Source organism: Lissotriton helveticus, chromosome 2_1 (assembly GCF_964261635.1).
Source record: "Lissotriton helveticus chromosome 2_1, aLisHel1.1, whole genome shotgun sequence".
Taxonomy (NCBI): Eukaryota; Metazoa; Chordata; class Amphibia; order Caudata; family Salamandridae; genus Lissotriton; species Lissotriton helveticus.
In genome coordinates, this window is record NC_136059.1 from 1,142,260,085 (window position 1) to 1,142,287,512 (window position 27,428).

At 46.9% G+C, this 27,428-nt stretch overlaps 1 protein-coding gene across 2 annotated transcripts in view; it reads right to left on the reverse strand.

The window, feature by feature from the left end:
• Positions 1-5,096: 5,096 nt before the first annotated feature.
• The window catches only part of CCDC171 (coiled-coil domain containing 171), a 2,807,212-nt gene continuing 2,784,880 nt past the window's right edge, over positions 5,097-27,428 (reverse strand). For both annotated transcript variants that reach the window (XM_078675985.1, XM_078675986.1), the window contains one exon: positions 5,097-5,416. In XM_078675985.1, coding sequence (XP_078532111.1) covers positions 5,135-5,416 — 282 coding nt within the window. In that variant the 3' untranslated portion in view covers positions 5,097-5,134. The remainder of the gene's footprint in view (positions 5,417-27,428) is intronic.

Consider the following 27,428-nt stretch of genomic DNA (forward strand, 5'->3'; position numbering starts at 1 on the left):
GATGACTAAGGGATCTGCAGTGTTTTGACAATGCATAAGTAGACCCAAATCAGGGCACCTGTGGGGAGCCTCAACTATTCTCTGCCTTGCCATGCATACTCTGTGGAATATAATGTAGAAACATCTCAAGAAAGTTCAATTCAAAGCAGAACAAGTCAGCACAACTCAGATCAAAAGCACTTGCAAAGTGTGGTTCCGCTTATAAGAAAAAGCTATGGAGAGTAAATAAGGGCTTGAGGCAAGTCAAAACCCTTGAGGCAAGTAATAACCTTGCACTTGATGGGCATCGTAGATTTGCACAAAAATCTTGAGTCCAAAAGCCTCTGAATATTAGCAGAATGCAAAGCTAATGCATTCAATTTGTAGCGCGATGGTTGTCAATGAATTAAAAATACTCTGCACCGTGAGCGAAAACGGGAACCACAGGGGCGCCATTTTAGAGTCAGTCATGTCGGCGCAGTGCTCCTCTAAGCAAAGGTATATTTCCAGACAAAAACTTCACAGAAGGCAATGCGGGAGGTGCAGTGGGGAGCCCTGAGGTGAGCTCATGTTGAAGTAAGGAGACAAGCAGAAGCTACCTTCAATTAGTGGTGAAGTTTCACAGTAAACACTGCTGGGGGAAACATCTATTACAACGCAGGCATTACAACGTAGTGCCTTTACAATGCAGTCAGTACCATAACTACGATGTTACCACAAGTGTCACTACAATGCAACGACTTGCTTCATGGAATGCGGTGTTGGACTGGTGTTGGATTTTAAGTCCAACACCTTCCCTACTAATACACAGACTGGAGTTGGTGTAATATAAACTATTCCAAAGTCCAGTGCGTACCTAAAGCAATTTGTTTTCATGACTTGCGTTGTAATGGAACTCGTGGTAACAACACAGTCATAGTAGTGACTGCGTTGTTTTGGCATGTGTGGTAACGGATGCTATTCCACTGCGGGATTGACCAGATTGGTGGCAGCTGCCATTTTGCAGCTTGTATCCCGAGGCCTGGGGTGCTGCAGAGTTCTCAGTTGATTACCGGTCCCAGAATGAAGTTGCAGGGAGTTTTCTACATTACTGCATACTCTGCACGTTCTGAGCACCGTAGTGGTTGTCGGTGACCAGGTATATACAAAAATAAGAACGTACATGCTTATCAAAAGTCTGCGCCCGTGGGAGCTGCAGAATTACGCTGCCATAGCCTCGTCATCCAAACCACGCCCCTCCTACACCTGTAGGTTCTAACGACAAGCCAGAGTTTGAACACTAAGAACCAAGTAGTTTCTTTTAACAAAGGTTCCAAACCAGGAAAGGGCATTTTGAAGACAGCTAAAAAAGTCCCAATTTCCTGACACACTCAGTATTTATTTTGCTTGATATTGGCCCATTACAAGGATCCTACAGAACATTTCACATAATTGTACAGCAAGTATGGTATTTACAATCACACATTATTTACGTTGTCTCAAAGAAAGCTATTTCTCAATTGGTACTTATCATGTGACACTAATTCATGGTATGAAGTTGTGTGTAATGCAGTCATTAAGGTACTAACTGATTAAACAAGTGGTGTCTTCAGATAGCATCTGCGATGTCTAAACAAGCAAACTCTTATAGTACAGATTGGGAACCACAGCTGCCTGGTGGATGGCTATTTGGAGATGAATATCACTTTATAGATGGGCTCCCTGAATATCAAACCCACAATATAATTGGGACAGGATATAGAGGAAGAAATATTTTAAAAAATATTGACAGCTAAGTAAGTCTATATTTTCTATACATAACTCCACATATATGGACTGAACAATTATCTTTAAGGTACGTAGAGCTGGAGCTGGGAATTGTAAAGCTATACTTTCATAAATGCACTTACCTTTCAATATTTTGTCCCTTAATATTATGTCCTCGATATTCTTGTATTTAGATATCGTTGGTTTTGATATTCAGTAGTGCAACTCACTTTACATGCTGAGAGTCAGAATTTGAAAGAACCAACATTGACAACTGCTTGATAGTAGTAAAACATTAATCTCACTGTCACATAAAAATTCAAATACAACTATGCACCTTTCCTAATCCGGTTTCATTATTTTTTTTTTGTACCTCTGTAAAATTTTGGCATATTGGTTACACTTAGGAAAATGCGCAGACATAATTACTTTTTGTAATTTGTATTTACATACTCTTTTTTGCAGAACAACAAAATAAAAACATATCTGCAACTTTACAGAGCGGTCACATTAGAGCGATCAGTCACTCATGCAAGGATGCTTTCAAATGCAGGAAGAATAGACATAGGGCCTCATTTATGAGGAAGTCACACAGTGCCGTGCAGCAAGTTGAAGGGAAAGGGCAGGAATGCGCCTTATTTAAGTCAATACAGCACATTTCTGTCCTTTCCCCTGCGCTGGAGCCTTTTTGGCACCCTAGCGCCAATGCAGGCACCCTTTCACCATGGTGCAAGTGTGCCTGCATTTAATGCAGGATATCCTGCAAAAAAACAATCTTTGGAGGCATATTCCTCTTTCTATTTGTGCTACAGAATGCAGCACACAGGAAGAGAGATATTTCTCCTTGTTACGCCTCCCCTGGGAAGGTGTAAGATTTTGGCCCCTCCCCAGGCTTACAAGTTCTTATAAATTTTGGGAATGCATTAAAATACATGGAAGTTGAATGGGAACACACATGCAACGCCCACAGAATGCCATCCCAGGCCAGAGTAACTCAATTCGGTGATTTGTACTGCGTTGCATTATTCCAGATTTATGGAGCCACTCAAAGTGGCTTTACGTGGCTTCAAAAATCTGTCTTAAGGTTTGTGTCACTCTTTCACCATGTTGCATGATGCAAGAGCGATGCTAACGTCCTCATATATAGGCCCCTTCGCGTAGGAAGGTGCCCCTTTCTGCACAAAAACAATCCTGCATGCAACACAGTCACCGCAAGGGCGCTAGCGCAAGGGAAAGGACAGTATGGCGCCATATTGCCTTAAATATGGCGTTTCCCTGCCCTTTCCTTATCGAACAGTGCAGCGCAAAAGGTGACTTGTTACACTGCACTATGTGACTTACTCATAAATGCTGTCCATAGTCTATTAGTCGAAGTGATGCAAATATAGATAACAAAGATGTGTCTGCCAAACAAGCCGTACTGGGAGAATCGTGGTGCAGTTGTTTCTTTCAGGGTCATTAAGTAAAGATGTGCTGCGGGTCTTTCATTAGAAACTGAAATACCAATTGCAGTGATTTTTAATCCGAAGATGCCAAAATTACACCGCATCAGTGTTTTGAAAGCCCAAGAATATTTTCCAAAAACAGAAGAGCATATTCCAAAGGGTATCGACAGTTGCCCTACTAACGGAAAATATGACATCTGAAAATTAGAAAAACTCGGCAATGTATAGAATGTTGTACCGTCGAAAGTATGTCACCATTAAATCATTTCAATCGATTGAAAATATGCATTGCCTTTCATCTGTTTTCAATTCGATTGTTGCAAAAGGAAGGATTTAACCTTTAAGGGTTAAAGAGTTTAATCAATGTCAAAAGGGTGATTTTCTGGGGGCAGCATAGACTAGTCTCTCGAGTCATACCTAGCAGAACACTTTGTCAAGTCACAAAACACCCACATGCTTGTCAAGGAAGTTGCCAGAAACCTCTGTGTGGTTAGAGCTCATCTCTTTGCTGCTTGACCTATTATCTGATATTTGACCACTTGGCTGCAAGACACTTGATCTTTGCAGCTGAAATGTCACTGGGGCGGCTTGTCAGCTCCCCGACATCTCGGCCTGACGTACAATTTCACTCGCGTGTGCTACAAGGCAGAAAAAAACAGGTCAATGGCCTTCTTTAAGATTCTGTCAGCATCCAAGATGGGCGTCACTCTGGGGTCCTGCCAACCAGTTGGGAAAAGAAACAAAAAAGCAAGAATGCAATTGTGAAGGGCAAAAACTCTTATTATTTTATATATATGAGCGTATATGCAAGGATCAAACTGCATGCAAGGCTGCGCTGGGAGCTGTCCTTTGTAAAGAACATAAACACATTATCAGAGCTGCTTTGTGAACCAGTGCTCTGCTATTGCTATCAAACGCTGGATGGAAAGGGTTTGAGTTTTCTCACGCCTGCAGGGACCACATTCAGCAGTTAACATCCCTTGCTGAAATGGGCAAAAGGTATCATGTAGCTGTACAAGCCGTAGCCTGACCTTCTCACATTGACCAGGAGTGACATTAAAGTGCGGAGCAGAAACAGTCACATCATGTCTGCTTTGCACAACCTGCTTAAAGTTTGCAACGAAACGCTTGTCTTCAGTTCAACTGACAAGATGGAAGAGGGGGGCTCAGTGAACCATGGCAGGACTGCCATGAAATGACAGGAATCATTGGCATACATTTCAAATAGCTCTTTCAAGCCCATTAAAGTATTGCAACACGGTTTTAAAGGAGACAAGTATGAAACGAACTTTGATAGATAGAGACCAAAATGACTTATTGATTTTTTTATGCTTGTGGAAAATTAAACAAAATGTGCAATTCTTCTCCATATAAGCATATGAGGCATATTATGTGCAAGGCTGCTAGTAAAATATATATACGTATATATATATATATATATATATATATATATATATATATATATATATATATATATATATATATATATATATATATATATATATAAGCAATCCTCAAACCTCCACACCGACAGCGTGGCGAAAGAAGGAAACGGACCCCACGACTTCAGGCAAGATGTTAAGTTTTATTCAGGACCTTTCAGACGACGCGTTTCGAGTACCATGTACTCTTGTTCACACAAAATATATCTATATATATCTATATATATATATATATATGTATATGTATATATATATATATTTATGTATATTTATATATATATATATATATATATATATATATATATATATATATATATATATATATATATATTAAGTCATCTCTAAAAAATTATTTAGCGACCAGACAACACAAGCATTCTCACTGAAACACTCCCCATGAAAGCATTTGTATAAGTACAAAATAGGTGTGCCATGAGCCTTGCACTAGTAACAAAAAACGTCAACAGAGGTATTCATTCCAGCAGATGTGTTGTTTTTAATAATACTCGGCACTCAGTATGGTTAACAATCTTTTTGTTCAGGTGACATGTCGCAGGAAGAAGCTGCAGTCTCAATACTCGGTGCGTTTGACTCATTGTAGGACCTCAAGGACCCCATACTTGTGGTGTTTGTAGCTAATCGACTGGCTGGCTCACACACACAATTAGGATCTTCAATTAAAGGCTGTGCTCGAACCGTCATTTCACTGTCTTCAGTGTCATAGAACACGTCACGGTCATAGGCTTTGTTTGAAAAGTTGCAATTTGCCAACTCCAAGTAATCACATGCTGATGGTTCCGCCTCCTGTAAAAAAAAAAAAAAACAGCTTTAAAATCAAAACTGTGTGGATCTTTAAAATGGCAGAGCAAGCCCACAGGAAGTATATATTACATAGGTAGTAACGTTTTTGCATTTTATATCTGGAGCATGATTTATTAAACAGCCGCTCTGTTATAACCTTGCTATAAAGGGGGAGGGGGGCTTAATAGGAAATACTTTACGTTAGGACTGGAAGTGGAGGGGCACTGGTAAACAATGGTATAGAAAGGTTTAAGGTGAAAAATAGTCTTTCTGAAACAAGTCACTAAATTTCCATCTTAAAGACGGTTCTAACGACGAAATTTTAAGCCAGCTGTGTTTCTATCCCTGCACCCTAGACATTTAGGCTTTTGTAGGTCTAAGTTCAGCTAAGAGCACAAGAAATAAATTTGCCAGAGACAATTCAGAATGAGAAATGGTGGACGTTTACTCCTGCAAACAAAATTTGTTCTCATTAATATTCTACTCTTTGGCAATATTTTCCTAATAGTTCTAAGGGTAGAGTCTTTCCTACTCCTGGTGGTATTATCTGTACTAACCCTGGGCGAAGTATTATGCTAAGCTTGCGTAGTTTGCGATGTTTGCGCTACTTTGCACTACGCACATTGCACGTAGCAGTAATGTTTTGCTTGCTCGTGGTCCTCAACGTCAAGTTGGCGACTGCGAGCAAGCAAAATGACATCCCGGCAAGACTTTTTCCTTGTTCGCGATCACAACATCAAGTTGCCAATCGCGAGCGTGGAAAATAAACCTCCGGCAAGATTCTCAACACGGGGAGGTCAGGTTTCTCATTGCGAGTGGTCGCGTATGCTCTCGACCGCTCGCGATGAGAAACTACCAGTCCGCGTTGAGAAATCTGCCACTCGAGTAGAAATCTACTCGAGAGGCAGAAAACGACCACTTGCACTGTGCAAGATGCGGTTTGCACTGATTGCACAGTGCGGACAAGTATCCGGCACTGTGCAATCAGTGTGAACAGCATTTTGCAGAGTGCACTACGCAGTTCGCAAGCTACACGTAGCTTGCGTAGTGCGAAGTGCACTTTGCGTAGCTACGCGTAGCACTACTATGCGAACTACTCCTAGGGTTAATCTGTACAAGCTGGAGAATACCTGCAACCTGCAAAGATCGTGTGAATTCACTAAGAATGTGCTGGTAGGTTCCCACAATTTAATATATGTTAATTTATTCCTAGTATAGATATGCATAAATACATTTTTCAGCGTGAAAATGGAGAGGGAATTATTCCATATTTAGTAGGGGAATGTGGCAGGGATGTACAGACAGTAGCTGCTTTATGAGTGAAAATATGTTCCCTTGGGTAAATGAATAAAGAAAAAAAGCACAAAATCTCTTTTGTGTATAATAACTCTACTTGGGAAACATACACCTATCACATTTCTATATGTCGAAATGAGTGTGTATTTAAAGAAACTTTTAATGAAGAAAATATGTGTTAGAAATGTGAAAATAGTTTTATTCTAAGAAATGAAAATGAATTGAACATTTGAAACACAAATGTTGTGATTAATTATGGTTATGGGTGAGGTTAGCATTACTGGTTAGCGTTATGGAGAGGGCTAGGTTTATGTCCATGGTTAGAGTTAGGGTAAAAGTTAATTCAAGCACAAAGGCTAGAGTTATTATAAGCGCCAGAGATAGGAGTACATTGAGGGGAATATTTACAAGCCTCTATTGCCACCACAAAGTAACTCTCAGTGACGTTGTGAGTGCGATAGGGGCCTCGTCTTATTTTCAAGGCAGCATTAAGCCACATAACATGGCTTAACGCTGCTTTGTAAATAAGGCACCCTTTCACGCTGTATTTAGTGTGAAAGTGGAGGGCAATGGGTGTTGCTGTGGGCGTTCCACCGCAACAGCCATTGATTTTGACCCTGCCTCCTATTTACACGGGCAGCGTAAATAGGAGGTAGCGCTGAAATTAAGACCAGGGAAAATCTGGGTGCATATTTACAAGAAAGTGGCGAACAGTGTTCTTAAGCCAAGAAGACTAACAACATGCTTTGTCACTTTAGAAACGCATGGCGGCTCCTTATTTACAAGAATATGGCGCAGCCCTGCGTTTCCCCCTGTGCTGGTGCTACATTTAGCTGCCCAGCACCAATGCAGGCACCCTTGCATCATAGTGCAAGGGCGCCTGTGTTGAGGGGAAGATGGTTTATGTGCAGGAAGGTCCCCCTTCCTGCACACAAACAATGTTTAAATGCTGTTTTGTAACTTCTATGTGTGCTGCCTAATGAAGCACATATAGAAGTTACAAAACAGCATTATTTTAAATGATTGCTTATATGCAGGATGGGGGACCTTCCTGCCTATAAACAATCATTGGCGTTTTGCTGTTTCTCTGTGTGCTGCACAACACAGCACATATGGAAACAGCAAAGACAAGGAGAAATACTGCATTTCTCCTCATTTCACCTGTTTAAGACCAGGTTTTCCCTGGTCCTAATTTTGGCGCTGCCTCCTATTTACGCTGCTCTTGTAAATATGGGGAAGCGTCAAAATCAATGGGTGTTGCGTTGGAACGCCCACCACAAAACCCATTGCCTGCAACTTTTATGCTAAGTGTAGCGTGAAAGGGGGACTTATTTACAAGGCAGCGTTAAGACATGTTAAGTGGTTTAACACTGCTTTGTAAATAAGGCAAAGCTCCTATTGCCACCACAACAGCACTAATAGTGACGTTGTGGTGGCAATGGGGGCTTGTAAATATGCCCCCTGGTCTTAAACAGGCGAAACGAGGAGAAATTCTTTACTTCTCTTAGTTTTTGCTGTTTCCATGTGTGCTGCCTTGTGCAGCACACATAGAAACAGCAAATGATTGTTTATGTGCAGGAAGGTCTCCCTTCCTGAACATCAACCATTATTTTTTTTAAACTACTGTTTTGCAGCTTCTATGTGTGCTGCCTTAAGCAGCACCCATAGAAGATACAAAATGGCATTTCAAGATCATTTCCATGCAGGAAGGGGGACCCTCCACACAGGCACCCTTGCACTATGTTGCAAGGGTGCATGCGTTGGCGCTAGGCAGATTAAGTTATCACCAGCGCAGGAGGAAACACAGGGCTGCACCATATCTTAGTAAATATATTGCAGCCCTGCATTTTTTTTTAAAACTCGTTTTATTAACATTGCTCATTTCAGTTGACATGTCAATCCATTGTTCATATTGCATCAAACAAACAGGCAGTGTACATTGTAAAGAATAGTCAGTATTAACTATTGACTGAACATTCTAAGTAACACGCCTATCCCAGGCCACTCCCCTTTTCCCTGTATTTTCTCCAAACGCCCCCAGATCTTCTTCCTTTTTTTGGGGCACCCCCTACTTTTGTAAATGGTCTCCTCTACCCTCTGACACCAATCGAGGTCCCGCTCCCACTGATCCCACTGTGGAGGAGCCGACGCCCCCCAGGCCCTGGCAATATTCCTTTTTGCCACCCCGGATGCAATGGCCAACCAGAGTTCCCCATATCTGGTCCAATCAGTGGGCCCCTTGATCATTAAGAGTAGCCATCTGGGCCCCCTCAGGAGCGGGGAGCCCATCACCTCCGCCATCGTGTCTGCGACCTTGGTCCAGAAGGGTACTATCTCCAGGCACTCCCACAGTATGTGGTAGAAGGACCCTTCCTCCCCACACCCATGAGCGCATAAGGCAGACTGGCACCCACCTCAAGTGTGCAGTAGGGTACGGGGGTAGTATACCCGGTGCATAATTTTGAGCTGCACCAGCCAGAACCGGACACGAATCGCGATTTCCCGAAGACTCCGTAGGGCGTACTGCCAGTCGTTGTCCTCCAAGGGGCCCAAATCCCGCTCCAAAGTCGCCCTCAGTGACACTAAAGGATCAGGCATGTTGTTTATTAGCTTACGGTAGATCGTGGATGTGGGCTTTTCAAGGATGGGATCGAGGAGTAGATGATTCTCCATGGGGAAATATTCTGGGATGGAGGCGCCCCCTCGATTATGTGAACATATGGCATGTATGAGGCGTAAGTAGTGGTAGCGCTGCGAGTCCCGTAGATCATATTCTTTTTGCAAGTATTCAAAAGAGCGAGGGGCATCGCCCCTTCCATACATCTCCCAAGTATTCAATGCCGATTAGTTGCCACCCCTTAAAGCCCTCCAAGCGAGCTACCTCACGCAGCTGTTCCCCCAATCCATAAGTGGGTACTGCCCGTCAGGGATCCCGTCCACCCCAGGAACCTATTTGCTTCCCTCCAGCATTGAACCACCACCCGGTATGTGAGGGCCAATATGCACGTGTCCTGCGGCCGTATAACAATGATTCGCAGTTCCCGCCCGGCATCACAAACCGATCCACTCTATAGGCCGGTTCCGACCTATCTGCATACACCCAATCGTTTATTACCTGCAGCTGGGACGCCCAGAAATATAGCTGCACGCCGGCAGGGCCAGCCCACCGTCGTACACCCCCCTTGTCAGTTTGCTCAAAGCTATCCGAGGGTTGCTCCCATCCCAAAGAAGCTTTCACACAGCCTGTGATATTCGTTTGAAAATCCCTAACGGGATTGGATACGGCGCTTTCTGCAAGATATACAGGAGGTGGGGTAACGCCAACATCTTAAACATTGTGGCACGTCCCATCACGGACAGAGGCAACGTACGCCAGTGACCTATGTCAGTGAGAAGGCGCGCCAACTGGGGCTCAAGGTTTCTAGCAAAAAACTCTATTGTGTCTCTAGTAATGAACACCCCTAGGTACCTGAAGCCATCCCTCGCTAACATCCCAGGGCACCTGGACGGTATCCGCGGAGTAGGACCCGAGAGGGAAAAGATAACCTAATTTGCCCCATTGATTCGATATCCCGAGTAGCTCCCAAAGAGCTCGAAGAGGTGAAGTGCTTGCGCCATCGACTGATAGGGCCTAGCCATATACAGCACAATGTCATCAGCGTAAAGGCTGATGTACTCCTCCCAGTCGTTGTTCAGTGCCTGACCCCAGAACTGATCCAATGAGCCAAAGGCTCTAGCGCTAAGGCAAACAAGAGGGGGAACATGGGGCACCCCTGCCTCATGCCCCGCCGGAGCTGGAAGGCGCTGGACACCGATCCGTTAACCCGTACACACGCTAATGGCTGCTCATACAGGAGGCGCACCCAACTGCAGAAAATCGGGCCAAAACCCAGTTGCCGCAGGACCATGAATAGGTATGGCCATTAAGGCATCCAGCGCCATCAATGCTGTCTGTGTGTCCCCCATGCCTCTGTCATATACAGCACGCCATACAAGCGACATAAGTTATGTCTAGTACTCCTGCGCGGCATGAACCCTGACTGACCTACATGTATCAGATCCGGTAGTATGAATTCCTCCTTCTTTTTGGCTCTGATTAAGAACTGTGCTTGCCCCCTCAAGACGGTCTTGTACGCCTCCCAAAGTGTAATGTGTGATGATACTGATCCCTGATTTTCTTCAAAATCAAGCTGGGAGTTTGTCACCTATTTTGTCATCCTGTAGGTGCCATGGATCTATGCGGCGGAACACCACCCTGTTGACAACTGTCCCCCTCAAAAGAGCACCCACCGGAGAGTGATTCGAGAGACTCCTGGCCATAATATGGGGATCCGAAAAGTCCCCCAGGTGATCAGCGAGTGTCAGCAGGTGATCCAATCTAGAGAAGGACCCATGCCTGGCCGAGTAGAACGTGTATTGTCTCGAGGAGGGATGGTGTGCGCGCCATAAGTCGCTCAGGCCAAAAGACTCCGGAATCCCTGCAGTCCCTGCTCACCCCGGAATCCCTGCCCCCCACCCGATCTATTGAGGTCAGCGTTAATAACCGCGTTTATGTCTCCACCCACCAGCAGAGTCCGCAGGGGAAGACCTATCAATAAGGAGCCCAATTGTGCGTAGGATGTGGAATGTAGGCCAGGCGGGACATAGCAGGAACAGAATACCACCGTCCGTCCCTCCCACCCACCCGCCACTGTTACCATGCAACCCGAGTCATCTGTCCACGCCCCAGTGATCACTATGGGAAAGGTCTTACGCAGTAAAATGCTCACTCCCCTGGACCCAGACGTGAAGCCCGAGTGGGACGCCATTTTTTACCCAAAAGCGATCTACTGCTTGGCATCTGTTGCCCTGCAAGTGTGTCTCCTGCAGGAGAACCACATCAGGAGAGTGTCGCTTCAGATGCTGCAGCACTAAGGTCCTTTCAATCTTGTTGCCCAAGCCATTGACGTTCCACGTCCAGACCTTAACCTGCGTCTGGGAGCCCATCCTGAATTAGTGTCTCACCAGTACAACAAATGAACGCTACTATCCTGTAGTGAACCTCCATCAACCACTCCCGCCAAAGGACTGACCAAGTAATGAGCATAACAAACCTGTCCTTAAAAAACAACCCCCCTTCCCCCCACCCGCACAATCCCAACACCCCCTCACCCCAACACCCCCCTCCCTGCCTCCCTGCTTGGTGAGCCTCCAACCACCCACCAATAAAACATTCAGAGTGCCTTTCGCCCCAATGCCACAATTAAAACCATGCAAGAGGAAACGTGGGATCGCTGACCTAAGGAAGATGCATATGCACCATGACGGATCACACTCCTTTTCATGCAATACAACCCCCAGCGTCACACCTTCGACATTGTACCCCCAGCAACCGGCACAACAATCTGTCCCGACCCCAGTTTATGAACAGACTCAGTCAATGTCTCTCGCCAGGGCCATAGAGCGAGACAGTCCTTGACCCCCTTTCCTACCGGGAGCCGAGCCGCCTGGTCACCCATCCCTGCCGCCCAAAGTCACAGATCAAACAGGGCCATATACAGAGCTTAGCAAACCCCCACCATACAAGAGTCACTCCGCCTGCTGCTGTTCACCGTCCCTGGGAACTCTCGCTGCGTCCGGGCTCGCCTCCTGGCCACCTCGTTCCCCCTGCATTTCGTGCGCTTCCCCTGCCGACCAACAGTGCCCCAGCCTTCCATATAATCGGCGGCATCCGCTAGCGTATCGAAGAAGTAGGCCTTGTCTCCATCTAGAACCTTGAGCCGTGCAGGGAACAACATCATGTACTTCACCCCCTTACCTCGAAGCGCCCTCTTTATCCCATCAAAGGAGCGCCGTTGTCGCTGCACCTGGAGCGTGAAGCTAGGAAAAAAACAGATAATGGCATTGTCTCTGTGCAGGTCCCCATGGACACGTGCCGCTTGCAATATAGCATCCCTATCTCTATAATTGAGGATGCGGGCAATGATCGTGCTTGCTGGGGCCCCTGGCTTGGGCTTGCCACCCAAGGCTCTGTGGGCCCGCTGAACCGAAAAGAAATTGGAGAGACGTTTTGGCTTAAGGTGGTGCAAAATGAGGTCCTCCACAAAAACTCCATCGAGGGGCCCTCTATACCTTCCAGCACCCCCACTATGCGAATGTTGTTTCGCCTAGCTTGGCATTTCTGGTCCTCCAGGCGACCACAAATGTCAGCATGGTTCTTGGTGAGCAGGGCCACCTGTTCCTCTAACTGCTTCGTCTTTGCCTGGAGCCCTCCTATGCCGGTCTCCGCCACCGTGACTTTTTCGGACGTCTTGCGGAAGTCCGCCCTCAGGAGGTTCACCTCCTCTGTCACAGAATCTAGTTTCGGCTCCATGGTGCCCCGAAAATCATTGATGGCCCTCATTATGTCCTTCAGGGATGGGTCTGGGCTCCTGTCGACCTGGTCGCCGTCATGGCCGCCTCCCGACGCACCCTGATCTTGGGTCATCGCCACTGTGTACTTCTCTATCTGGTTAGATTTGGCCTGGTACTCTGTTCCGACCCATTCTGGGCCCGGCATCCCGGAGTCACTAGGACCCCAACTGGCTAGGAAGCCCCTACTGTGGCTACTGTCTCTGCCTACGGGATCGCCCGAACCAGATGTAACTCACGGGCCTCCGATTCACTGGCCCACCGCCCCCACAGGGTCACTGCAGCTGGCACTCAAGTCCATCAACCACCCTGCCCCGCAGCGGCGCTACAATCAGAGCGGGCGAGCCAGTACCGGATACTCCAGCGGGGGGACCGTCAATAAGTCGCAGGCCCCAGGCTCTAAGGCACCACCCAGGTGCCACGAGGGACATGGCCCGGCTGAGAAAGTCCCGATCCAGGCACTGAGGAGGGGCCCCTCCCGCTACTATGCTCCCCCGCTGTCCTGAGCCTCCAGCAGACACTCAACAGCACCCGCCTCCCAGGCGGACTACTTCCACAGGCCGAAGCTCACTGTACAACGTGAGGTTCCCCCAACGGCCGTCGTCACTCCCAGCAAAACACCTTCCTGTACTTGGGTTGCACCCCCGCACTCACCGGGGCAGCAATGCCGGGGGCTACACCACTGGGGACAGTTCACTGGGCCCAAATACCCGATACACCTCACGACCGCTGGAGAACCGCCACTCCTCGCTCTCAGACCGCCTTCTCCCACCTGCCGCCACTCGCGGGGAAAGGTCGGAGTCCCCACGGCAGGCGCCGCTCGCTGCAGAGCACCTCTCTGTGCTTACTCGGTGTCCAGGCCCCCACGGAGGCAGCAGTGCCGGGGCCCACTCCACTGTGGACAAGTCACCTGTCCGAGACGCCGGACGCGCCTCCTGATCACAGGAGAGCCGGCGTTCAGCACACCCGGGCAGCCACCATTTTAGGGCGATCTTGGCCGATCACCTCCAGTCCACAGATATTGTCGTAGGACACTCGAGGCTGCTGTAAGTCACCGCCGCCGACCGCCTGCTCACTCCCACAGCTGCGGGTGCCCTCTGCGGTCGCTACGGTGTACGGATAATGACGGATTACAGGGGAATAGTTAGGTCACTAGCGCAGCTCCAGTACTATGCCGCCATCTTCCCCGGCTGCTCCAGCCCTGCATTTCTAAAGTAACGAAACATGTTGTTTCTTACCTTCTTGTCTTAAAAAAATGCTTTGCCACTTTTTGTAAATACGCCCTTAAGAGTTAAGATTTAGCAATGTTGAAGTCTATCATTAGCATTCTGATTAGTGGGAGGGTTAAGTAAAGGACTGTGTTTGGGGTTAGGGTTTGCACCAGTGGTTAATAAAGCCAAGGGTTGCAGTTGGCTAGTACCAGCAGTACTTTTTGAGAACCCAGACTTATTCTTTTTTTCATCACAATTTGACACAGGCAGAAAAGAAGCAAGAAAGAGGAAGACAGGACTACAGTGAAAGCTTTGGCCCACACAGATTTGTGTTACAAGTAAGCATTGATTTAGACTAGGGTAAAGTTAGGCTAGAGTTCTTGCTCTTGACATGAATTTTTTCTATTTTGGTAGTGCCTTCACCTCTAAGTGGGCTAGACTTGTCTATGGTTTTGAGCATTGAGCTGCATTGTAACCACTGATTTTCATATCTCCTGTCACCACCCTGATAACACCAATGAAATCACGGGACTTACTATTCAACAGCTTTGTTTACGGCATCCAGCGTATTCGTCAAATCATCCCTTCTAGGGCGGAACAAACAGGGTTGGTTGTTTTTCACTTTCTGGAAAATAGATAGGCGGAAGCCCTGTAGCCACCTATACCTAAACACCAGTAAAACGGAAATTATGGTGGTTGCCACCCTCCTGTCTTCTTGGCCTAAGGAAATGTGTCCAGATGTGCTAGGAAGCTGCCCATCCCTTTCCTTAAGGTGGAAAACATAGACGTATAATGGTCCATGGTCTGAACATGTGTGATGAAGTATCAGTTTTTATGAGTTAAGTTTTTGATCATTCATATCTTCTTGAAAACATTTTAGTTTTTCGTAGCTTTCCTCAGAAGGTTCAGGCTGCTCTAGTGTCAGTCATTTCTTTTATTGATTTTACCAGTTTTGCGTATCTGGATGAACGCATTTTATCCTCCAGCACAAGTAAAGCACTTTCAAAATGTAGCAGTGTGTGTTGACCGGGCTTCCTGCAAAGTAATCACAAAGAACACAAAGACGCGAGAAGCAAGATGAAGAGAAGAGGTTCCACTTGCTAACACTGACTGCCCCTGAATTAAATCCCTGGTTTATCTGCTCCCGTTTTATATGATGGTCACGTTGTAATGAATAAGGTCACTCTACAGTGTCTATCTAGCAAACTAGAATTGAATACTTAAAATTATCACTGCATGCATTTCCAGCAATTTCAACATGAAGCATGTTCACCTTTGATTTCCTCGGAATGCAACGGCACTGGCAAATCCCTAATCAAAGCAGCATCAGCTTTCTCGCCATATGTGTATAGTCTTAATGCAGTAGTGCAGGTAGTGTTGTCCTCTATGACAAGGCAAGTATGACATTTGCCTGCACCTTTGCGTTCCCCGTTATAATCAACAGTAACAGTCCATAAACAGAGGGAGGGAAAACACATGTCAGTCTCTTTCAAGCACTCCCCAAAATTTCAATCAGGTTTAATTAACAGAAAATTCATGCGGGGTGAGACACAGTATAATAACTTTGTCTCTCATTGATGCAGATGCTAGCCATAGATGTAATTCAAAGACCTTTTTAGGTCTCGCATGCCAAACAGTTTTTAGCTGTCTGTATATAAGAGAAACCTTCTTCTGGACCATACCAAAACCTTAAGGTGAGTCCAGTGTCTCTCCTTGATTACAGATTGTTGGCATTACTGTCACTCTTCCATATGCCTGCTTGTCACTGGATGGCCTAAATTCCTCTTCTGTCCAATCTTCTTATTTAGGGAGATACGTTTGTCATTAGGCACTCCATGAGCACATGTATTTTCTCTCTCTCTCTCTCTCTCTCTCTCTCTCTCTCTCTCTCTCTCTCTCTCTCTGTCTCTCTCTCTTTCGCTCATTCTCTACCCCCTTTCAGCTTCTCCATTGCTTCTCTGCCACTCATGATTCTTAAAAAATGTTTGATTCTATCATTTATTATAGGGCCCATCTGCTGCCATTTGCTGCAGGATCACATTGCACAAAGCACTTTTGTCTACCTCGTTTATCTCTCGCCCCCGCCCATACCCTTTTGCTTTCCAGTACCAGCCTCCCACATGCAGCTCCCACACTTTTCGCAGTCCATTAAAAATTGTCATTATCTTGATTTTATTTTGAAGTTTCAGCAATAGCCATTCTTGCTTGGCTGTTTCTCATTGTGAAAAGCACTTATGTGCAGATATGTATTTGTTTATTTACCTATTTACCTATCCAAGTGGCAGCTGCAATCTTTGATTGGTAAATTTTGGGATGGAAAAGTCCCCTATAAGATGACGAACATACACCCCTGTCCTGAGTGCCCATGTTGCAACGATACCTGGATCATTGTGACCGATTTTTGGTCATCGTGAACACTGATCATGTCTTATGGATTGCAGTATTTTTAGACTGGGGGGGGGTGCCCAAAGCACTACCCTCATAGTGCTACTGCGTTATCAGGACTTAAACAGCATGAGAATGTTAGTAGCAGCATACTGTGTTTTTGTCATTATGATCACTAGGCCTTTTTTACCCTTATCATTAAAGTGTGGGCCACCAGGCAACTCATGTAAAGTTCCACTGCTTTGGGCTTGCCCTACATGATGTTGGCAAGCAGCACTGTACAGTGCATGTAGGTTTGTATGTGCGTGCTGTGCTGTATGTGTGCCTGTGAGTAGTACCATACATGGAGACCTGGGAGTTCCATCTTGGAAAGCCAAGCCTTGAAAAGGCATGTGGAGGCGAAGGAGCTGTCCAGACAGATTTTTGGACTACTAAATTCCTGAGCTGTATAAAACATACAGGAGGAAGAGAGAGTCAGACCGTCTTGTGCATTTTGAAAAAGGTCTCCTAGATTCTGGAAAAGTCACTAGTCGGGGGGGGAGGGGCTGGGAACACCTCAGGGGGAGGACAGTGCTAATAAGCGAACCACTGAAGAAACAGGGAAACATAAAGAGCAGGGCTAGGTCCTTTGTTACCATTTGATAGACATATATAAGTGAGGCATCCTCAAGTCACTCCCATGGTCTGTGTTGCGGGGCTTTCAAACTTGGGGTCGCCCCTGCTGTGACAGACAGCTTTCTGGATAAAGGCCAAACCGATCTGTGGACTGCAAAGACATTAAATCATTTCTGTGTCCGGAAATGAATTATAAAAAGGGGAGCTCTGAGTTTCTCAAAATTATGAACCATCAAGCAGTCAAATCATGGCTATGCATCACTGTAGAGAAGCTCAGCAAGACTTTTGATTGTTGTGACCAGGACTGGCGACCAAGGACTGCTAGTTTCTCAGCTGGGTGAAGGGACATCATCACCCAGAAGAATCAAGATGACTTGCCACGGAGCCTGAAGCACCAGCATCTGCCTGCCTGCCGAGCCCAGAGGACCCTGTGAGGAAAAGCAATCACAACGCGGATTTTACCAAGCAATGCTATTACATCGCATGCGTTAGAACGCAAGCGATGTAATAACGCATAGCCATTACTACGCATATCATTACATCGCATGCGCTTTTACAACGCTTGTGATGTAATGGCTATCCACATCGTTGTGAGGAAACTGAGGCTGTTTCCTCACAACGACGTGCACGTGCACCGCCCTTAGACGACACTGGAAGCAGGAGAGAGGAACCACGAGGAGAGTGAGGTAAGGGGGATTGCACTTGGAGTGGGGGTTACTTTTGTTGTAGTGTTGTAATTCTTGCATAGTGTTCTGAAGTGTAGTGTTTTAGGTTTTAGGGAAGTGTCAGGGAGTCGTGCAGGGTAGTGTTTTAGGGTTTAGCGTACTGTTGTAGTGTTGGTGTAATTAAGTGTTTTAGGGTTTAGGGTAGTGTTGTAGTGTTGGTTTAGTGTAGTGTTTTAGGGTTTAGGGTAGTGTTGTAGTGTTGGTGTAGTGTTTTAGGGTTTAGGGTAGTGTTGTAGTGTTGGTGTAGTGTAGTATTTTAGGGTTTAGGGTAGTGTTGTAGTGTTGGTGTAGTATAGTGTTTTAGGGTTTAGGGTAGTGTTGTAGTGTTGGTGTAGTGTTTTAGGGTTTAGGGTAGTGTTGTAGTGTTGGTGTAGTGTAGTATTTTAGGGTTTAGGGTAGTGTTGTAGTGTTGGTGTAGTATAGTGGTTTAGGGTTTAGGGTAGTGTTGTGTTTTGTAGTGTTTTAGGGTTTAGGGTAGTGTAGTGTTTGTGTAATGTAGTGTTTTGGGGTTTAGTGAAGTGTTGTAGTGTTGGTGTTGTGTAGTGTTTTAGGGTAGTGTTGTAATGTTTGTGTAGTGTAGTGTTTTAGGGTTTAGGGTAGTGTTATAGTGTTTGTGTAGTGTAGTGTTTTAGGGTTTCGGGTAGTAGGGTAGTGTTGTAGTGTTTGTGTAGTGTAGTGTTTTAGGGTTTAGGGTAGTGTTGTAGTGTTGGTGGTGTGTAGTGTTTTAGGGTTTAGGGTAATGTTGTAGTATTGGTGTAATGTTTTAGGGTTTAGGGTAGTGTTGTAGTGTTGGTGCAGTGTAGTGTTTTAGGATTTAGGGTAGTGTTGTAGTGTTTGTGTAGTGTAGTGTTTTAGGGTTTAGGGTAGTGTGCGTGTAGTGTTTTAGAGTAGTGTCAGGGGCGTGCAGAGTAGTGTATTGTTATTGTAGGGAGAGGACTGGGGGTCGGGGGGTTGTGCAGGGGTACTATATTAGTGTTTACGGTAGGGTAGGGTAGGGTAGAGTCACTTACCTTGCAAACTTTTACCACAAGTGTAGCTTTACCACGCAGGCCTTTGCGTTGTTATGGCATGCGTGGTAAAAGCATAGTTGTGGTAAAATTTCACAATGTAATGTCATTTCATTGTCATTGACATTGCATAGTAATACCCGTGTTTTAAAGGAACGCGTGGTATTGGTATGCGATGTAATGACATACATCCCTGTAGAGAAGCTCAGCAAGACTTTTGATTGTTGTGACTAAGACTGGCGATAAGGACTGCTAGATTCTCAACTGGGTGAAGGGACACCACCCAGGAGAATCAAGATGACTTGCCACGGAGCCTGAAGCACCAGCATCTGCCTGCCTGCCAAGACCAGAGGACCATGTGAGGAGGAGGAGAGGATCTGGAGGGAGCGCGGTCCAGTGGAGATCCTGTTGAGGGAACGCCTGAAGCGAAGTTTGAGGTTTACGGTCCAGCTAGGATCGCCACATGGATTGGGCCATTTGCCAGTGTGACGCCCTGTTGGGCTTCGCCCTTTTTACAGGGTCATCCCTGAACTTTTTGCCTTCCTTCTATTATTGTTTCTTACCTGGTGTTGGTGGTTTTAGGACTCTGGGCACTTTATCACTGCTGTCCAGTTTAAAGTGCATGTGCTCTCTATGGTAAAGCGTAGTAAGATTGGTTTACACCTGTTTGGCTAATTTAGTTAACCTATCAGTCCCCAGTAATGTGGTACCTCATATACACAGGGCCAGTAAATTAAATGCTACTGGTGGGCTAGCTGCGCTGATTGCGCCACTCACCAAAGTAGCCTTTCAAACCTGTCTCAGGTCTCTGCCATTGCAGGGCCTGTGCGCGCAGTTTACTGCCTCTGTGATGTGGTACATAAAGTGGGTGCCACATCTGTGACTCCCCTTTTACTACATATCAGTCACCCCTAAGGTAGGCCCTAGCTAGCCCTATGAGCAGGGTGCAATGTAGGTAAAAGGTAGGACATGTGCCTTAACTGTGTGGCATGTCCTGGTAGTGACAAACAGCATTTTGGTGTCTCACTACTGTGAAGCTGCCTTCTCATAGGAATGCATAGGGGATTCCCTGATAAATGCTTCAGTGATAATTCCTGATCTGAGAGTAGTAGAGTGGTCAAGTTTGGTATGTTTGGAATAGTGGTAATAAATGCTGCGCAATGGTGTTTGCAGATTTATTATCACTATTTCAGAAATGATACTTTTAGAAGTGGACATTTCTGTGTGCCATGTGTCTTTGTGCCTGCCTGATGTGTATTGCATATCTGGCTCTGGAGTGACAGTGCCTGGGTGAGTCACCACTAGGCTGAATAGGCCAATCTGCATTTGGAGTGGTGGGAGAAGTAGCTCCCGGGTCTGAATGGGACTGTGCCTGCCTTCCATAATAGTGGCTCTGCCCCCCTGTGGTGTGTCCGGGGCCAGAGCCTACACTGACTAATGGGGTGGTGGTGCACCTTTAGAGAAATGTGTGAGTACCCCCAGAACTGGTTTAGACAGGGTGCAGAGCCCTGTGGCAGGGGGAGAACAAAGACACTAAGGGGAATAAGTTTTGGGGCTGTGACCCCATGAAAGGTCTGCTGTGTGCTTACTTGGGACCTGAGGAACACTCTGCCAGGAGAAACCACCGTGGGGCTACTACCTGCTGAGAGGCCCTGCGTGCTGGCTTGCTTGTACCCAGCACTGCCTTGTGGATTCCTGAATGAGAAGTGCTGCCTGCTCACTGTTTTGTGCCTTCAAGTGGGAGGCAGGCAGAGCACTTTAGATTCTTCTGGTGCCCTGAAACGCCCGGAGCAATGCGTGGAGCGACCTAGGGGTTCTGTGGCCGGGATAGGTGAGCCCTGACATGGGCTTGTGTGGCATTTGTCGCCTGTGTCGTAGAGCACTGGGAAAGCGATGAGAAACCTATGGTGTGTGCCCCTGCTTGGTACAGCGCAGGGAGGGTGCTTCTGATTTTACCTTCCAGGCCCGAAAAGTGGGCTCCGACAGGGCACCCGGCGAGAGCTGCCGGGCAGGGCTGAGAACAGGAAGTCAGGCACCCATGCCTGGTGGTGAGCCGGACCATTGTGGTGCACAGTGAGCCAACCGGAGCTCACTAGAAGAGGCTGCCGGGTGGCAGGCAGAGTCTGTGCCTGTTTGTGGGTGGAGCCGGTGACCCGATCAAGCCGGAGCCTCTCGGGCTCCGTGTGCAACCTGTGAAGAGGTGACTGTGTGAAAGACTGCTGCCGCCGCCAGTGAAGGAGCGCTGTTGGTGGGGAGTCTCAACAGAGACCGAGAACAGAAGAAAGAAGCATCCAACTCCGCACCAGGCCGACGTGGGCCCCTCACTGCATATCAGGTCTGGCAGTGGGTGTTGCTAGGGAAGGCAGGAGCCTCCTCGCTGCTCCAGGCCACCTGCTACAAAACGTGGAGAGTTACGTGCCCTACTACCGCGCAGCACCAGGGGCATAGGGCTCTCTCTCCGGCCGGCCGTGGCACAACCCTACAGACATGCTAATGTGGATGGTGGTGTCTCCCAGACACTGCCACCATGTTAGCACCTTTTCCGCCCGGTCAACTCTGCGACCGGGCGGAAGACTGTCCGCCGGGGTCCCCACGCCATGGTAATGTGGTGGCGGTAAATGGAGAGCGGGCAGAGGTTTTTCGCAGGCGGATCGCCACTGTCATACGGGTGGTGGCGATCCGCCCGCAATACTAATGGACCCCTTAGCGTCAGGTGGCACAGTGTGTATATATGTGATTGCATTCTAATGTGTGTTATGAATAATACAAAGGCTATGTTAGATATAACCTTGTGTGGAGTTTCTTTTGTGGTGTGCCTAGTGTGTTGCTGCTGTGTGTGTGTTGCGCAAACACTTTACACATTGCGTCCGGGCTAAGCCTGACTGCTTGTGCCAAGCTACCAAAGGGGTGAGCAGGGGTTATCTTTGACATGTAACTCCCTTGCTCTGACTAGAGTGGTGGTTTCTGCCTCGCTTAGGCACTTGCCCTAGCCAACCACAAATCCCATTTCTAACACGCCCAAACTTTGCAACCACGTATGGCAGAGGGAGTATGTGAAGATAAGTACTGCCCGACCGATCGGTCCATTGGTCTGCATGCCATCAAAGTTGGTGACACCGTATGCCAGAGGGAGCAGCCATCAAGAGTAAGGACTGTCAAGATGATGCACTGCTGCAAAGAGGGAGGGCCTTCACCCGAGTGCAGAATAGTGACTGGAATAGGGCTGCTGCCCTTTGTGTTGACGCTCATGTCAGATGGGGATGCAGAGAAGAAAGAGAGTTGTCACCCTAGTACTGTGTGCAACTGTAAAGCATAGCTGTTTTTGACTTATGCAGCCAGAGCATCTACTTGAACATCTGAAACCAAGTAACCACAGAAGGCTGGCTGTCGGAATCAGAAGAACTTACTGCACCACCAAAGGAGCACTATAGATTCCCAACCGCCTTGATTGCAGCTATTAGACTACTGTTCATCACCGGCATCCTCTCCAGTCAACCAGACTGCAGAATGCTCCCAAGCTTGCTATAGTGTAACAGCAGCGGGAGAGGGCAAGACTAGCCGCAGGGTTACAGAGCAGTGAGGAAACACGTTCTGACTAATAGCATTACACTGCTGGGACACTTTGACTTCTAAATAGCCATTGTGGAACTTTTAAGACTCGTTCTCACTATCGGCGCCTAACCAGAATGTTACCTCATTTAAATGAAAAGAAACTTCTGCCAGTAGACAGGGAAGTAGGATTCAGTATCTTACTTGAACAACGCTAGAGTGCTTAGGAGGACTGAATATATTGTTTGTGTGTGCCATAATTCACTTTGCATTTGTAAGTAAATACTACCTTTGTCATAAAAACAAATACCTGGCTGGACATTAATTTATTAGGATTGCTGGATTTATTTTGTGTCTTGTACCGGTGTAAACCTTGCACCTACCTTTTTCCAAAGAAGCCTTGGACTGCTTGACCCAAGTTACCACTGACTTGGACATTGGGAATGAAGGTCTCAGCCTCTATGGCTGGGCCCAGTAGCTCCTGCTTCCCCAATGGCCCTCTGAAAGGAGTTCTAACAGTAAATAAAAATATATGGTGCCCTCTTCATTCAGTAGGCATGTACATGCATGGATATACATGCACGCAGCTACAGAATAATACAGCCAATTGTGTGTTTCCTTTCTTCTTCCTTAATTGGCAAAAAGCATTAACAAGGAGAGACCTATTGGGGCTTCTATTGCTTGTTTATATCAGCACTCAGACCTACATGCCGGAGATCATTACCCCTTGGTGCAGGCCACAGTTTACATGAAGCTTTTTTACATTCAGTAAAGTTCAGAAAACAGTAATGTAATAGTCATGCTCTTGGAAATGTTACAATCAAGTCCTTGATAGCTAAACAATTATTACTGTGTGCATTTTTTGACATTTCAACATTGGCCACTTACCCTTTTCACTCCCTTGGGAGGTAACAGCAATGTCAATACCAGACAAACAAATTACATAACTTTAGTAATGACTAATCTGATAGAGACTCCATCTAGCCACAGGTTCCATACCTTAGAGTAATCCAGATGCGTCAGACTGGCTCTCGAAACTTTTAGTGAGCAGTACCCCTCCATGCTAATAGGTGCATTGTTCAGCTCTGCGTGGCATCATTAGCATTATCTGCGCGGGAAGTGTTGTGTGCTCTGCCTATATAGATGCCACCTCAGCATACTGATGTCAGTTTCTTTTGGCAACTTTAAATGCCAGAAGCACAAGCCATGAAGAGCACAAACCACTGGTGTGTTAGTACTAGGGCCTTCTAAAGTGAAGCAATCCTTTACTCTGAAATCCGTTTGAGGAGTGGGAGGATGGGTGGGTCAGATTGGAATCTTTGGCTAGATGGAGTCTCTACCAGATAAGGGGTTACCAAAGGTAAGTGAATTGTTCCTTACCTTAGAAAAGATACCCAGGTAATACCTTCCCGGAGGTGGGGCTGTGACATGGATTAGATAAGAAAATCCTGTAGGACCAAACAGGCAAAATGCCTGTCTCGCCGGATCTGACCTTCCAGGCAGTAGTGCTCCCTAAACGTGTGCAGGGAAGCCCTTGCTGCTGCCAGACAGATATCCAGGACAGGTATTCAGCGAGTTAACGCAGTGCTTGCAGACTTGGCTCAAGTAGAATGAGCTCGCAAACCTCCAGAAGGTTGCTTTTTGGCCAATGCATAGCAGATTTTGATGCAGAGCACTATCCATTGTGAGATAGTTAATTTCTTCATCACCTTTCCTTTTTTGGCTACAACGTACCCCACAAAGTGTTGATCATCCACCTGGAGCTCTTTGATTTGTGGTCAAGATAGAACAACAACACTCTTTTTGGGTCCAGCCAATGGAGCCTTTTTTCTTCTTTAGAGGAATGATGCGGAATGTATACGGTAGGCAAGATGATGAACTGGATTACATAAAAGGGGGTTACCACTATCGGTAGGAAGGATGCTCTAATGCAAAGGGCCAGCTTGTCAGGGTAGATGGTGAGCTACGTAGGCTGTAGTGACTGTGTCTGTAGCTTACTGATACTCCAGGCAGTTGTTATTGCCACTAGGAAGGGTGTTTTTATGGCTAGGAGCCTGAGAGGGCAGTTGTGTAGTGGCTCGAAGGAAGCACACATCAAGAATGTGAGAACTATGTTGAGTTCCCACTGTGGCATAATGAAAGCATCTGGTGGAAACATGTTTTGAAGACCTTTTGAGAAACCTATTTACAATAGAGGATTTGAAAAGGGATGGCTTATCTGGCAATGGCAAAAATGCCCATATGGCAGACAAATAGTTTTCAATGTCCCTAAAGCAGAGCCCTGCTGGACTAGGGAAAGATAAAACAAAAGTATCTGAGAAATCGGTGCAGATAGGCAGGCGTCAACTTGTTTATCTGTACACTATACCAGAAACTTGCTCCAAAGGCAGGCATATACTGTCTTGGTGGAGGGGTGTTTGGCTGCCAAGACAACATTGCAGACTTGGGATGGAAGGTCATAAGCTGTCAACTTCACAGCTCAATCTCCACACATGAAAGTGAAGCATTTTCAGGTTCGGGTGCAGAACCCTGCCCTGTTGCTGTGACACAAGATCCTACCAAAAAGGCAGCCTGATTGGAGGACCTATGCTCATCCTCAACAGCTTATGATACCAGACTCTCTGTGCCCAATCCGGAGCCACAAGACTGACTTGGGTCTGATCATTCTTGGTCTCCTTGAGAACTCTGGGCAGGAGAGGCATTGGTGCAAAGGCGCACAGGAGGCTTGAGCTCCACTCGAGATGAAGAGCATCTCTGAGCAAGAGCAGCCATGGAAACTCCTGTATACAAAACGTCTGACATTCCGCAAACTCAACTGAAGTGAACAGATCCAACCAAGGCTTTGTCCATTCTTGGAAGAGACCTTGCGGTACGTCCGAATGGAGATGCCATTCGTGATCCACTAAGCATCGATGACTAAGTTTGTCTGCCCTGGCAATCAGAGAGCCTGTCAGGCGTTGAACCACCAGTGATATGCCCTAACGTTACAGCCATTGAAAAAGGGACCATGTCCACAACCCACCCTGGTAATTGCAATACCAAATGGCAGTGGTGTTGTCCATGAACACCTACAACAGCCTTCCCCTGAATGAAGGAAGAAAGGCCTTCAATGCCAAATGGATTGCTTGGAACTCCATCAGGTGAAAGTGGAGTCTGGATTCCGCAGGAGACCAGAGTCCTCTGATCGCCACCTCTCTCAGATGGCCACCCCAGCCAAGAAGTGACGCATCTGTCATCACAGTCAGCTCTGGTTGGGGAAGAGAGAGGGGTCTAACACTGACCAAATCGTGGTTCCTTAACCACCACTGCAGGTCTTTTGCAGTTCCCACTGAGATCCTGGACCAAGTCCGACAGATTTCATTGATGCTGTGACCACTGGAACTTCAGGTTCCACCGCACAGCCCTCATATGCCAATGGGCATGTTTCACAAGGAAGAGTCAGAAGGCCATGAGGCCCAGCAACATCAGAGTCAGTCTCACCGAAATGCAGGATAGAGGTTGAAAATGGGTATAATAGCCTGAATGTCCTGGACTCGCTGCTCGGGAGGATAGGTCAGAAACTGCACTGTATCCAGAACAGCTCTGATGATAGGGAGCATGTGAGAAGGAGCCAAGCGTGACTTTGGCACATTGATAGTGAATCTCAGTGAGTGCAGAAGGTCCACTGTAGTCTGAGGGTAGGAGATGACTGCCTTGGGCGCACCCACCTTCAACAGCCAATCATTGAGGTAGGAAAAGACTGGAATTAAGATGAGCTGCAACCATCACTGTCATGAACACCCAAGAGGCACTGGTATGGCCGAATGGGAGTACAGCAAACTGAAAGCGCTCTTGACTGACTGTGTACCACAGGTAATGCCAGTGGGCAGGCAGGGATGTGAAATTAAGCATCCTGTAAGTACAGCAACACCATAAATCTCTTGGGTCCAGGGCAGACAGGACTTGCGCGAGTCTGAGCATCATGACTTTCTCCTTTTTCAGGAACAGATTGAGAAGGCACAAGACTACAATAGGACAAATGCATCTGTCTTCTTGGGCACCAGAAAGTAGCAGGAATAGCAACCACAACCTACTTCTGAAGCTGGCACCTTCTTGATAGCTGCATGGCCAAGAGAGTTAACATCTCCTAACAGAGCAAGGAGAGATTGTTCTCCACCGGCTTGTCTTAAGTAGGTGACATTGGGGTTGTCATAAAGGCCAGGGAGTAGCCCCTTTGGGCAAGCTTCAAAACCCAGCGGTGTCATGTTATGAAGCTCCAGTGATGCAGGTGATGGCGTGCCTTGCCCCCAAATGGATGCCCATGATGGTTTGAGGGCATACTAAAGGGGTCTGGAGGCTATTTATGCCATGAGGGTGGTGGACTAACTCAACCTTTGGCTGTGTGAACTGCATCCTAAGTTATGAAAACATTATGGGGCCAATTACAATGTCAGGTGGAATGTTTCTACCAGACACCAACTTGGAATCGGACTTACTGACTTGTGGTCGGTGGTTCCGCCCACCCAATTACGATGGGACCAAACACTGTGCAGTCGGATTCCCATTGTTTACTATGGGAGCTTGTTTTCAGCCCAACAACCAGCCATAACATAAGCTCCTATGAGGAAATGGGGTGTGTGTGGGAAACCCTGCACCCTGTTGAGGACAACCCCACGGTCCCTGGCACACAGTGCAGGGTTTTACAGGAGGTCCCTTAGGTACCCCCTCAGCCCCCAACCAGAGGCTGCACGATGAAGGGGGCCCTGCCGGGGGCCCCCAAAGTCATTTTCTGACAGCTTTTTTGTGTCAGACAGGCCAGCACGGAAAGGCTGTTGGAAATTTTCATCGTAATCTCGAG